This window comes from Gopherus evgoodei, chromosome 1 (genome assembly GCF_007399415.2).
Source record: "Gopherus evgoodei ecotype Sinaloan lineage chromosome 1, rGopEvg1_v1.p, whole genome shotgun sequence".
NCBI classification, from domain to species: domain Eukaryota; kingdom Metazoa; phylum Chordata; order Testudines; family Testudinidae; genus Gopherus; species Gopherus evgoodei.
The window spans coordinates 58,201,515-58,215,506 of NC_044322.1; the positions used below are offsets into that span (position 1 = coordinate 58,201,515).

General features: G+C 43.4%; 1 protein-coding gene across 2 annotated transcripts; it reads right to left on the reverse strand.

The window, feature by feature from the left end:
• Nucleotides 1-279: 279 nt before the first annotated feature.
• SERP2 (stress associated endoplasmic reticulum protein family member 2) lies at nucleotides 280-13,245 on the reverse strand. Of its 2 annotated transcripts, XM_030551229.1 has the most exons (4): nucleotides 12,745-13,245; nucleotides 8,318-8,390; nucleotides 5,718-5,796; nucleotides 280-673 (listed from the first exon to the last, which is right to left on the reverse strand). In XM_030551229.1, the coding sequence occupies exons 1-3, from the start codon at nucleotides 13,165-13,167 to the stop codon at nucleotides 5,762-5,764; spliced, it is 531 nt and encodes a 176-aa protein (XP_030407089.1). In that variant the 5' UTR covers nucleotides 13,168-13,245; the 3' UTR covers nucleotides 280-673; nucleotides 5,718-5,761. The 2 variants fall into 2 exon arrangements, with proteins under 2 accessions (XP_030407089.1, XP_030407081.1); XM_030551221.1 differs by lacking the exon at nucleotides 5,718-5,796.
• Nucleotides 13,246-13,992: the final 747 nt, after the last annotated feature.

The following is a 13,992-nucleotide window of genomic DNA, read 5'->3' on the forward strand; positions in this document are numbered from 1 at the left end:
AATTAGTTCTTACTCAGGCAGACCTTGCAGTAGGCCTGATTTCTCATCTCACACCAGCGTAAAACAGTTGCAACGCCAAATAATGTAACTCTAGCAACTCCTGATTTGCCCTCACACAGGTGGAAATCAAATCTAGTGAGGGATTTGCCTGAGTAAGGACCTCAAGGTTTGGCCACTAGTGTGTGTGGTAAGGGGGAAGGCTGTCTATACTGCCATATGTTTGGAAAAAATGGAACAAATGTAGTCAAGTTGAACATGAATATTTATTTGTAATAAAAACAAAGTTCCAGCATAAAACAATTACAATGTACAGAGTAGATAAACAGGCACTGACATGATCACACATAAATACATTAAGTAAAAGAAGAAAGAAATCAACTGAACAGCACTGACAGCTAACCAATGTGGTTAACTCATTAAGTCAATAGAAAAGCAAAATGTCCTTTTCTGCTGTGGCAGTTAAAACACATACGCAACCGATATGACAGGTCAACAGGTAATTTGGTCTGCCCCATTCAAGAGGAAACACACAGGTACTCTCAGATAAGAGCGCTTCACATTTATGTCAGGCTAAAATTGTATCTGGTCCACCATGTTGGATGATAAAGGCAATGTCAAATCTACGCAGCTCCTCACATGCCCATCCTTATACTCTGAATGATCTGAAAGACAGCTGAAACAAGGCAAAAAGAGAGGCTGTTCAAATGCTGGTTAACTTTCCTGAAATTCAATCCTGTACTCTGATACTGTTGCTTTAAACAGCTGAATGGCTCCTGTTCTCACATGCATGATTAGATGTTATCTAGCAAGTGCTTCTATCGGTGGACTTTTTTTTTTCTTTTTTTTTTTGAGTAGGGGCCTACTCCCCACACTGATGCAAAAAGGATTATGCAGGTACCGTCTAGGAATGCTAATGGGAGTACCATGCGTAAATCCTCCGGCGCTGATGAGGGATTAGACCCCTTCGACTAGAGTGTGTGCAGCAGCGCTGCCAGGCACAGCTGCGTACACTTAACAAGTTGGTGGGTCTCTTTCTTGGGAACAATCACTTCTTGTTACAGGGCTGTTTATGAAACAACTCCTTATAAGTAGGTGGACCAGTAACAGGAATACAACCTCTCACAAATCTGGCCTACTTTAATTATTGCTAAAGCTGATTTGTAGGGTTGGGCCATCTAAACTCCTATATTATTCTGTACTGTGGGCTCGATCCTGCAAAAATGCACTCATGTGAGGAGCTGCATGGAAGCTGATGGGATGATTTTGGGGAGTAAGGTTTTCCCGGATGGGGCACTGTCATCTCAAGCCTGCAAACAGATCAGTTTCAGTGGACCCATGCAGAGCCCCACTGTACATGTGTCTGCCCACAAAGACTCACAGGACTGGGGCCTGTGTTTGCAGTCCACAAACAAGCGCAGTGCTGACTACTGTTTACTAGCCGTTAGGGATGCAAATCTCAAATCAGAAGATAAGAGTCTTCAAAATGGGACAGTTCATCAGAACTGGCCAAATGCAAATGAGGCACCTGGCATTGGCCGGTGTCGGAAGACAGGATACTGGGCTAGATGGACCTTTGGTCTGACCCAGTATGGCCATCCTTATGAGGCCGATTGTGCCATCACGGTTGAAACAGAAATCTCTATTGGTATCAAAACTGACGACACAAACTGGTACTATACCTCCACAGAGAAAAGGACCCAAGCATTGAGTAACTGTATTTCCTGTTCTCTAGTACAGGTAATACATGAATTACTAAGGACTTGATTCTGCAGACCTCATGCAAGCAAAACTCCCGCTGATTTCATGGGACGTTAAATATGTTGAAAGGCTGCAGGATCGAGCCTTAGTTCTTAATTATATAAACATGACATAAGTTCTCTTCATCTGTACCATCACTGCCTCCTAATCCCCCAGCTCTGGAATGGCATCCGTCTGCTGGAACCAGTGAGCACAAGTGCAGAAGTCAGGCTGTGCTGACGCAGCTGCAGATGCTGAGCACGTCCCATGAAAAGACACGTGCCCTGGAAATGTATTTTCATAGAGCTCCCTCGTCTGTTGCCCTTTTGGAGCTTTGAGATGCATGTTTGGAAAACTTAAGAAGGTAAAAGGCATAAGATCAGGAAGCATCACTTTGATTGCTGAGCTGCAGTAATCTATGCCAGAGTCTCTAACCTCGTCCTGCAGACACTTGAGAAGTTCCACTAAAGTCAACGAGGGCATGGCTACGTAGTAGCTGGGAGGGTGCTTCCCAGCAGGGCTAGCCAGACACGCGTTCGCTCTGCTTGAGCTAGTACGCTATAAATAGCAGTGTGGCCACAGCAGCACAGGAGGCGGCCCCGGCCAGCCACCCATGTAAGTACCCAAGGGGCTGGGCAAGTAGCCCAAGCTGCCACCACAGCCACACTGCTATTTTTAGTGTGCTAACTTGAGCTGCACTAGCAGATGTCTATCTATCCACCCTGGGAAGCACGTTTCCAGCCAGTTTACAGACGTACTGCATGGTTAAGGACTCCCTCTACAAGCATTTGCAGAGTCGGGCCTTCATTTTGGATGTAAGGCCAAACCCTTTTTTTTTTTTTAAAACGGTAATACTTAAAATAATGGCCAACTTCAGGGGACAGATGTTCTGCTGGTGTAAGTAAGTCAAGGAAGTGATGCCAAATTCTAACAGCTGAGGATCTGGCCCTGGAACTCTCTTATCTGTCTATCATAGAGCTTTTTACTGCCGCTTATCACTGTGTTATCTGAGCACCTTCAGTGGAAAATCAATAGCAATAGCAAAGTCCACAGAGGATTTCATGGAGCCTCTGGCGGTTCTTTGGGTTTGTGGTTTTGATTTTGTAGATGTTTTTAATACATGATTTTGTTTGTTTCGTATTTTGTTCTGTACCTGCTTTTATAATTCACTTCTCTGAGGTTTATTTTTCTTGTTTAAATAAACAGGATTCCTCAATCGAACAGGATTTGCCCTGCAGTCCAGCCAGTTAAGCCTCTTGCAATTTACACTAAATGGAATCACAAGTCTATTAGGCTATGGAGCAGCAAAACTAGTGAAAATCACCTGCTTCTGTCACCTGTTGGGCCTAGTTTGCCTGACCTATTGTACTGTAGAAAGCTACTATTTTTGCAATAGGGTCTATAAAAACCAAACTCCACGGAGCATCCAGCTCTGCCTGTAAACCAGTGAGTGAATCTGTTTAATAACATCTGACTCCAAAGTGCAGCGAGGAACAGGAAGACAGTGCAGTTGCTGAGGAAGTTCAAAGAGGGAGAGAGAAAGGAAGTGAGGAGTCTAGACTCTGAGAAGTTAATAACTTAATGGGAGGAGAGCAGAGCTGAGAGAATAACTGCCAGTGAGTGTATGGCTGAGTAGGAGAAATGGGGGGAGACAGAAAGGAAGGCACTAAAAGGAGACAATATTCAACATGGACATTAGTGCCCAGAAAGGAGGCCTGTTAGTAACTAACAGATCCAAAGGATTATTAATAAGCAGAGTAAGTTCTATTGGTTGCACAGCAGCATCTCAAGTATTAAAAACACAAGGATGGCTTAGCAAGCATGAAGCAGGGGCAATAAAATGGTTCTGAGGGCCTCGGTGCTCTGACATTGTGACAGTGCGACTGCTTTGTGTTGGGAGACCAACGGTGGCATTTGCAATTGTGTGGCTAGTCAGGGGACTTCAAAGGGATTTGAAGATACTCAGCACCTTGCTGGATTCAATCCCCAACTCTAAAAGGCCGAAACCTTCCACTACATGTTCATGCTGCAAACCTTGCAGAAATAAGGAAGTTGGCAGAATAAAATGAGTTGCAGTCAGAAAAGGCAGCAGGGTAGAGGAAAGACAAACATACAAACCCCCTCTGGGCTGAAGAGCTGGACACAGGACGACGTGAAACTGAAGGAAGTATGTCTAGGAAACGAAAAGGAGGGCGAGATCAGTAAGTCCAAGCTAGCCACAGAGGAGCATAAAAGGAACAAAGCAGCAAAATGAAATTGTGTTAGCTCTAGGGAGGAAGAGAATTGGTCGCAAGGAATAAAGAATCTAGAAATACAATCAGAAAAGTGAGGGGTCAAAAGGAGAGAGGGGAGGACCAGTGAAAACAAGTCAGCTCTCTAACCTAGCTGGAAAGCTTTATTTATCTTGACTGGAATAACTAACTATGGGTGCTCAGTTTTCAACTCGTTATGGGACAACATCCTTTAGGATTCAGGGAAATTATTAGACAATTGCTGGAGATGCCAGGAGCAAAGAGTAACAAAGAGTTGGTGCTAGAGTGCCGGATGGAGCAAATCGTATCTATAACCATGGACAGAATGCCCCTGAAGATCCTAAAAGAAGTTGCAAAGGAAATCTTGCAAGCTCTCAGTCTCTTCAGTAAATGCTGTAGGTCAGGAGAGGTGCCTGTTAAAAGGGCAAAGGGAGTAGGAAGTAACAAGAAGAATATGCACTGATCAATCAGCTTGACAATTAGCTAGGCAAACTCTCTGAACATTCAAAATAAGAGTCAATGTAAACATTTGGGAGAAAGACATCTCTACACCAGCATGGGTTTGTTAAAATAGATAACTCCACACAATTACCTTTCTGTGCCCTCTTTACTGACTTAGTTAATAAATGGATGGATTTACCAAACAACTGCAGTTCAGGTAAATTCATTTACATCCCCCAGTGATGTCCAGATCCTGTATCACGACATTAGAATCTCAGCTGGCCTTGGAAACCAGAGAACAATAAGACTTCATGCTCACGTGGCTACTTTCATTCTAGGGTCTCAAAGCCCTTTGCAATCCTTAATTAATGTTACCTCACATTGCCTCCGAGTGGTGAGCATTATGTCCTTTATACAGATGAGTGAACATAGGCACAGTAAGGTTAAATGAGTTGCCCAAGTTCAGACAGTGAATCAATGGCAGAGCTGAAAATAGTACCTCAGCTTTTGGGTGTCTTGGACCTTCATCTTAATAAGATTTTTCTTATACCAATATATTTTAATTCTACTATAGTGACTAATACCAAGAAGATACAAATACCAAATTGAGGATTAGAAATTGACTGACGATCTGAGGAGCAAAGATATTGTAAATGGCGAGTTCTCTATACGTGGTGTCACAGGCACATACTAGGACCCAGATTATTTAATACATTAACTAGTAATCTAAAGGAAGATGTAAATTAAACCGTGCTCAAACTGTTGACAATCTCAACTTTGCAGGATGAGCCAGTTACACAGAAGGATAAGAGTCATTTTGTAGAGTGGGCTGCATGCAATGAGATGAAATCAAATACGAAAGCCATACGCCCAGGAACAGGAAGTAAGCAGCACTGATACAGACTGGACGACAGCTATCTGGGAAACAGGATGTCTGTCAAAGAGCAAGGGGCGATAGTAAGAGAGCAAGCAAAATATTAGGTTCAAGTGTAACACCCCTGCAAAACAAGCAAATGGAACAGAAACCATTGCTGCTCTCAGATACATAAATAGGCTTCATGTGTATAAACTAGAGAGATAATAGGGCCAGACCATGTAGCAGACCTGAAATATTGTGTTTCTTTCCAATCCTCAACATTTCAGAAGTATATACAAACACAACACAAAGGACACAAGGATCGGGTTTATAACCTACGGGGAGAGAGAGGGGGAACTAAATGGGCATGGTCTAGAAAAGAGAAGACTAGGGGAGGGCTGGGAGAAAACATGATCACAGTTTATAAATACCTTCAAGGTAATAACAGAAATGAAGAAAGGGAATTATTCCATTCTCAGAAGATGGTAGATAAGGAGCAATGGCCTGAAGCTAAGGAAGGAAAAAAGGTCAGGTTAGACATTAAGAAAAAGTTCTCAACAGTAACAGCCATTGGGTGGAGGCTACCAATGGAGGTGACTGGATAGTGGATAAGACATTTGCAGGAACTAGGAATTCCCTTCCTCATGCAGCAATAACCCTAAAAAACCTTTTCCAAAATGGCACCCTCTCAAAACTGAGGTCCACATTGCAAATGGAATGGTAGCCATGCATGTACTTTATCCAGTGGCCCAATCTGGCCTTTGGTTTGCACAGTGCAAAGAGATGTGCAATGAGGGCAGGTACCATGTTGGTTGTTACATGGTTGTACAGTGCCTGGCACCCTGGGGATGGGGCCCACAAAGCAAATAATAATTAAAAGGGTTACAGCAAAAGCTGTGTGCAATTGTAAAAGCCCAGAAGAACAGCCCTGAAAATGTTTGTGGAAAAAGGAGGCATTTGTCTAATGGATTCACTACTGAAAGAACAAACATAGCTATAGCAAGTACATTACTGAAGACTAAAGTCTGACTAAGCTCTAAAAATGACAAAGATAAACATCTACGCCACATTATTATGATGTCTCTTCAGATAATGAAACCAGTTCAGTGGTTCTCACTCAGGCAAAACTCCCATTTCAGTCAGTGATTCGTTAGCATGAGTAAAGAATGCAAGGTTGGATTCCAGATCACAAAATGTTCTTACTTAGCAATCAACTGGATGTACTCTCTGTCATTTATCACCAGCATATTTATTTATCTTCTCTGCATTTCCCATGTTCAGCTGTTTAACATACTTATTTTTTGAAAATAAAACTAACATTCTGATTTTGTTTTATTGACTTATTTTCGATTACATTTTTTTTTAAATCACTCTTTTGTCACTTTTCTTAGAGTTCTTGTTGTTGTGAGGTCTGGGGCAGGGGCTGCATGTGGGCTGTTTGGCCATCACTGACTGCCCAGTACATTGGAGCCCTGATTGGGATTCTTTGGTGCCCTCCCCTGCGCTTTGACCCTGCTCTTTCTTTCTTGCTGCCAGAGCATGTTTGAAACCACTTGATATCTTGTCATGGAAGGAACTATAATTTCTTGAGACATTGACATCACAACTGATGTGTCCAAAAAGCATCATCGTCTTTATTGTTTGTTAGAGGCCATGTAAGAGAATAAATAAACATGAAAGTTCACAGGACACCAAAGACATGTAATGGAGCTGGGAGCTGCAAGCTAGCTGAAGGCCTGAGAGTTTGCAGCAGTCTAATGCTATGTTCTACATGATTGTTAGCTTTTGCAATACATAACTACAGGGACAACCCTCATTCACCAAAAACTCTCAGCTGACTTTGGTGGGAGGGAGAGATTTGAGTGCATAAGGAATGAGGCATCAGAAGAACACATCTAGCTGCAATGGGCTGTGGTGGATTTACCATAACTACCATTTGTTTTTGCGGAGAGTTGAAATCCTGCTTTAAGACTAGGTGAAAAAATAGGAACAGAAAGTTCTCAGAAATAGCATTCAGTAAGTCAGACATCAATGCAAAGGTCGCCGCACTGCATTTCTGAAAGCAATGCAATATCAATGGGCAGCTCTATGAACAGAGCAATACCAATGGACTAATCATTACTCCAGGGTGGGTCTACCTATGACCTGATCCATATTGGGGCTCTTAAAAAAATTACTATAAAACACACGTCAATTCTTGTGAAAGATCTTAGATTGACAACCTGGGTAAAGAAACTCCTCTGGGTACAAAAGCAAAGGAAGTGAAATCATATGTTCCCGCATGCTACTGAGTCTTAACTCGGCTCTGGAAGGTAGTTAAATCTCTCCCATTCAGTGACCTCTTTTCTGACTCACCAATAAGTGTGCCACCTGCAGCCAAACTAATGCAGAATTTGTGATTTGACCACCTGTCTGCTAGGAACTGGACTGCTACAAAGAACTCGTTTTGTTTGAGCCATTGAACATATTTCACATTCATCACATGGTAACACTATTACCATCCCAGTTCAGGTTCAAACCTGCAGCCTAGAAAGAAAAATGAATAGGACATGGATCCTGAGCCATCCAGTCCCACATAGAAATGAAACTCCAGTTTTAGACTGAAAGTGGAAAAAGCTTTCCACTTAGGATGCATTTGTTCTGAACAAGACTATATAATTATCACTCATTGCTTAAGATTTGAGAGGAAAACTATATTAAACCACTTGCAATCTCCAGAAACTTTTCCTAAATGCTCATGTAAGTTTCTCTGGAACAGATCCAGAGCCGCACTATAAGCTAAGCATCAAATTCTATTCATAAATACACACACAGAGGTTCCCATTGCTTGCAGCGGAAGTTGTGTGCATGCGTCCTAGGTCAGAATTTTGTCCACAAACTTTTAGGGTCTGATCTCACTTTTATTAAAGTAAATGGGAACCATGCCACTGACTTCAGTGGGAGCTGCATCAGGCTCTTAAATGCTTTTCTACTGTCAGCTCAACTCCCTCCCCCGCCCCTTCTTTATCTATTCTCAGTGGTGTGTTCATACCTGATCCACAGACAACAAAAACAAACAGTGCCAGTAGCCATGGTCCTACAGGATATTTCTCCTCTTGGGGCCTCTAAAATGTGGGGGGAAAAGAAGATTTCAGTTTGTTACCAGTTTAACCAATTGTCTTGGTAGCTCATTTAAAAATAGATGCAGAAAATCAAGATAAAGAACTGGCGTGGTTTCAGCTTCAAACCTCAAACACTGAAATACTCAAAAGGTCTAACGTAAAACAGTTTACTCCATTGTCATAACTGCTTCACAGGAATGCTAAGAAGCTGAAAGGAAAAACTGAAGCACAACAGGGTAACAGAAGGGTAATAGAGGGTAATTGTATTTACAATAGATCAGACAGCTAAATTCAACAATATTGAAATCTTCCCCCCTCCCTTTAAATAGAATAATGCCTCTCACAGATTCTCTGCAGATCAGTCATCTTGAATTTCTCTAGCGAAAGGTAAAGTGAGTTTTATTCCTTAATGTTTGCTTATCCATTTCTGTCCTCTCCCCTCCCACAGTTGGGCTCTTCAGTAGTCTCCCTTGTTGTATCTGTATTTTAAGCTCTTTGAGACAGAAAACATGTTCTTAGGTATTTTCTGAGATATCTAATAGATGCGGGATGCTTGAAAAATAATTATATTCCCTGACTGAGTTGTCACTTTAGAACAAAACATATATCCTACAGCCAATTACCATCCACTAGGAGAGGAAATTGTTAAAAACAATATCAAAGGACACTCATTTTTTATTTTATTTTGGTCAGCATGTGCCAAAAATATCCTTAAATTAAATATACATTTGATAAACAGTCGGACCTGTTTAACTGCATCTGAAGAAGCAGGTTTTTTACCCACGAAAGCTTATGCCCAAATAAATCTGTTAGTCTTTAAGGTGCCACCAGACTCCTTGTTGTTTTTGTGGATACAGACTAACACGGCTACCCCCTGATACCAGTCGGAACTCTAGTCAGTTTATTTTAAGGACGCGTGACTGAAAGTTCTAATAGGTCACTTGGAAGGAGAGAGGAAGGAAGGAAGAAGTTGATGGTCTTCTATGAACATTTTGAACTACTGACTTCTGTTTTGATGTATGATTATTGTTTGGAGCCTAGAGCACTAGATAGAGGCTTTCATAACTAAGAATAAATACAGACATGTTAAGATTTCAAGGACTACACAGAGGGAAGAGATGGATAGGTGGACTTAGAAGCTTCTTACCAACCAAGACATGAGCAGATGGTTATATGATGACATGAGATACTATGGACATAATCAATGGAAGTAGAGGATTCCCACAGCACTAAGATCAGGACTGGGCAGGCAAGTAAAGGAGGAATTGACAGTCATATCTGGGTTCAAGCTGTGGAATTGTGGATATAGGAAGGATGGTTGTATGATGCTTGCGGTCCCTGGAGATCTGCTTCAATTCCAAGCTCTGACACTGACCTCTTGTGTGACTTTGGGTAAGTCACTTAATTTCACTGTGCCTTAGTTCCCCATCTGCAAAATGGCAACAATAATACTTGCTTTCTCCCAACCGTTGTCTGTTTAGACTGTAAGCATTTTGGCACAAGGACTGTCTATTACTATGTGTTTCTACAGTGCCTAGCTCAAAGGGACCCTGGTCTTGGTTGATGCCCCTAGGGGGTACTATGCTACAAATATGAATAATAATGGATCTGCAGTCCTGATCCAAACAGCTTGATTTTTAGAAAGCTAGAGCTGGTGCTACTATCTAATTCTATAAGTGCTGCGTGGAAGAAGTGCCAAGTGAGTGGAGGATGATGGCAGAAGAGTGGCCAATGGAAGGAGGATGGCAAAAGATGGGGTGAGAGGAGAGAAGCTAGTAAGCAGATTGGGAGGGAGAAGGGGGAGGGGAAAGAGAGAAGGAAGGGAAAGGATAGCAAAAAGGTCATAAAGAAGAGTGAGAGGAGAAAAAACAAAGGGATGATAGAAAAGAGGAAGGTAGCATTATCCAGTGGATAGGGCACCAGACTGAACATCAGAAGACTTCGGTTGTATCCCTGGTTCTTCTACTGAACTGCCCTCTTAACCTGGGTGTGTCATACCACCTCTCTGTGTCTTTCTTTCCCCCATCTATTTAAACAGTGCTAATAATGCTTTTTAAAGCACTTCAAAATCTCTGGGCGAAAAGTGCTACATAAAGGCTTAATTCTCCATCATTCATCAGTGGGATTTTTTTCCATTGACTTGAATGGGGCACAGGATCAAACCCTAAGTGCTCCGTATGAGCAGGAACAGGAGAGGCATCGAAATAATAAAAGAAAGTCACAGACAATTTGTTTCACCCGAGATAAGGTCTGTTGTTAGTCACAGACACTTCATTCAGAGGAGCTGCTTCACGCATCAGTGAGTGGTAGGAACAATAGAGAAAAGCAGTCATGTGACTTGTGGTAAAGAAAAAACAAAGACATTTTAAAATCAAACTTAAAACATTTTAATTTAAAATGCATTTATTTTTTTTTTAAATAACTCGATCTATTCTGTTAAGGATTTGAAAACATCAGCAGTTTTAATGTATTTTTAAAAGAGCATTTCAGGTCACCTTTAAGGTGATTCACCCAGGTTAACGCTAGATTACAGCCAAATCTAATTGAACAGAAATCCCATTTTCTAGGCTCAATCACTCAGGATCCTAGGATGGGGGAGTTTTAGGAGATTAGCATAGACCAAGCCTAAATCAGACTTTTAGTATAACTACAATGCTCAAAGGTGTAGAAAATCTGCACCTCTGAGCAACACAGTTATACCAACCTAACCCCTGGTGTAGACAGTGAGTGCTATGTTGACAGAGGGCTACTCCCATTGACATAGCTACCGTTTCTCGGGGAGGTGGAGTACCTACGCCAATGGGAGAAGTTCTCCCGTCGGCACAGGTAGCATCTTCACTAAGTCCCACAGTGACGCCGTTACAGCCTTACAGTTTACATTTCCAGGTGTAAACAAGCCCTATGTGTCGAGAGCTTCTTGGCAAAGCAAAAATCCCAACTATGAATTTCCAGCAGTTCCCTGACATTATAGTAACAGGCTTCCCTTTGAAACAGTTCACTCTTGGTGTGGAGGGGAATTCTGAAAGGATAGTGAGCTATTAATAAACACTCAAGGTTTTGTGGGTGGAATTAGAATAGCAAGAGCTCTAAACAACTTTGAGGAAAGGGGAGCTAGAGTTCAAATGAAAATCTCTCCCATTAACCAGCTTTCTAAGAGCACTTTTTCACACTCTGAATTTAAGCAGCTGAAATGTCAGTGGCTCAGCCCAGTCCACTGCTAATAACAAAATGCACACATCTGTGCACAGTTACGCTCTTTGATTTTCTAGCTCAGTGTTTACAACTGGAGGGAGCATAAGTGCCACCTTTATTTCAAATAATAAGCAAGATTTCGTAAGCTGGAAGGCTATTGCCTCATCAAGTGTGAGGGCTGTTGTCCCAGCTGAGCTGCCAGCTCAGTAAGGGCTCCATTTTATTCCCAGTGTACCTGAGGGCAGAAGTGAGCCCTAAAAGATTAAATGGGATCCCATCCGAGTTACCTCTTTTGTATTAACATATTCTCCGCATTGACTAGGAAAAGTGGTCAAGTTTAGGTTGCACTTAGCTAACCTGTATTAAACTGATCTAAACTCAATTACTTTTCCTCATCAAGACAAAGCCATAAAGACCAACTAGTCAAACAGCTCATTCATATAAAATAGAAAAGAAAAAAGAAGTTCAGAGGCCTAAAAGATGTTCACCTACGAAAACATATTTTACAATTATAAAGTCAAATAAACTGTTACGTTTTAATCTCTTAAAAAACAGATGCCACGGGAAATAAAACACAGTAACTCCCACTGGTGCTGTCCCTGTTAGAGAGCTAGATCCCTTTGAGAGCACACCTCCATGCGTGTGCACTTCCAACAGCTTTAATGTTGCAGCAGCCTGTCCTGCTGGATATTGTTGCATGTTAGTCCCCCTACATGGGGATGGATGTGTTGTGTGTGCTGCATTTTCTCTTCTCAAGTGGCTGGCGTGTGCATGTATTTTTCTTTGTGTTACAGACTCCCCCTTCTTCTGTGTGTTTAGATGGAAGGTGTGTGTCAGTCTCTTCCTTGCCCGGTGTTTTCCATGAGCCACTGACACTTTCAGTCATCGAGGTGTGGCATTTCCTCCATTCTGCCTCAGCTTGGGACAGGAGCCCCTGATTTAACCATCTGATTGTTCTACAGCCCTAGCTAGGCTGGAAGGTTTACTCCCGTCAGCAGCACGAGAAGAAGTATCATCCTCTGCTCCCCACCCCGGGGCTCGGGTAGCCTGTTAACCCTTTAGCTCACGATTCCCACACCTCCCTACGTGTTGAGCCGAGGATTGGGCAGACAGAAGCTTTGCCTCCTCGCAATCCCCTCTGCCTCCTCCTCCCATGTCACCTTACCAGGGTTTTGGCTACGTTCCCTCTCTGTGTGATGTTTTTGCTGTGCTTTTCGTTAGCCATCCGGATCCGCTGTTTGGCCACCATCGCTCTGGGGTGGAGATTTAGGGAGCTCAGAAATTCCGGAGGCTTCTGGGTCTGGTTTGTGACGAGCCAACAGAACACCCCCTTGAAGAACACTCCCCTGACTTGCAGCAACCGTGGCTGCTTCTGCCCCGAGACCCAGTGCTGGTTCCTCAGTACCCCCAGCCGGCTGCAGACTGAGGAGAGGGCGGCTGGCAGGATAGATGGACGGAAGTAATCTCTCATCTCAGGAAACCCTCTCCAGCTTCCTCCTACCCTTCCGGTCCCCCTGCTGCCTAAACACAGGCGGCAACTACCAGGGCTGCCTGCAGCCTCCGCTTCCCCCTGACTGCGAACGCGCATCCTGCTTGCACTGTGCAGAGCAGGGAGCTGTCCGGGCACGAGTCACGCATCGCCCCAAGGTTCTGGCTCAGCGTTCCATTCACGGAACGCCGCTACAGACCAGGTTCTGCGGGAGGGAGCTTCCAAGCGCTGATTGGTGGTTTGAGAGGGCGGGGTGGAGCGAGCGTTCTAACGCCTAGCCCAGCGTGGACGAGTCCTGCGGCAGCGGGAGTAGGGATTGGTGGAGAGCGCCTGGGGTCAGAGCTATCTTCCCCTTCAGCTGACTCGGTAACAGCCTTGTAGGTGGTGCCCTAATTTTGCCCTCACATGCCCTCAGAGTTTGCTCGCTGGCCAACATTGGGATACAAATTGTCGGGGGGAGACCAGGATGAAAACATGAACATAACATAAGAAAGGCCATACTGGGTCAGACCAAAGGTCCATCTAGCCCAGTATCTTGTCTTCTGACAGTGGCCAATGCCAGTAGGACGCAGAGGGAATGAACAGAACAGGTAATCATCAAGTGATCCATCCCATCACCCATTCCCAGCTTCTGGCAAAGAGAGGCTAGGGACACCATGGGGGAAGGGAACAGCAGCAAAGTCAAAAGTATGGAGATGGGCCCAGAGGGGACGAACATTTGGGGAGAGGGGAATGGGGGAAAATGGGCCTTGTCTCACAAGTACCCTTCCTCCTATTTTGCCCTATTTCCTCCTACACATGCCCACTACTCAGGGCTGTCGTGTATCTAGTATCTATCTAGCCAATACTGAGGTCTGCCATCTCTTCTCTACCAGAAAAGATACAAACAGCTGTCCACTAGAGCAGGCATTCTCAACCTTTTTC

Coding starts and splice junctions, on each gene's coding strand:
- SERP2 (XM_030551221.1), bottom strand. CDS start 13,167: ATGCGCGTTCGCAGTCAGGGGGAAGCGGAGGCTGCAGGCAGCCCTGGT. Junction 8,391..12,744: donor GGAACGTAGCCAAAACCCTG/GTAAGGTGACAT, acceptor CCCACATTTTAG/AGGCCCCAAGAGGAGAAATA. Junction 674..8,317: donor TTTTGTTGTCTGTGGATCAG/GTATGAACACAC, acceptor GCCTTGTTTCAG/CTGTCTTTCAGATCATTCAG.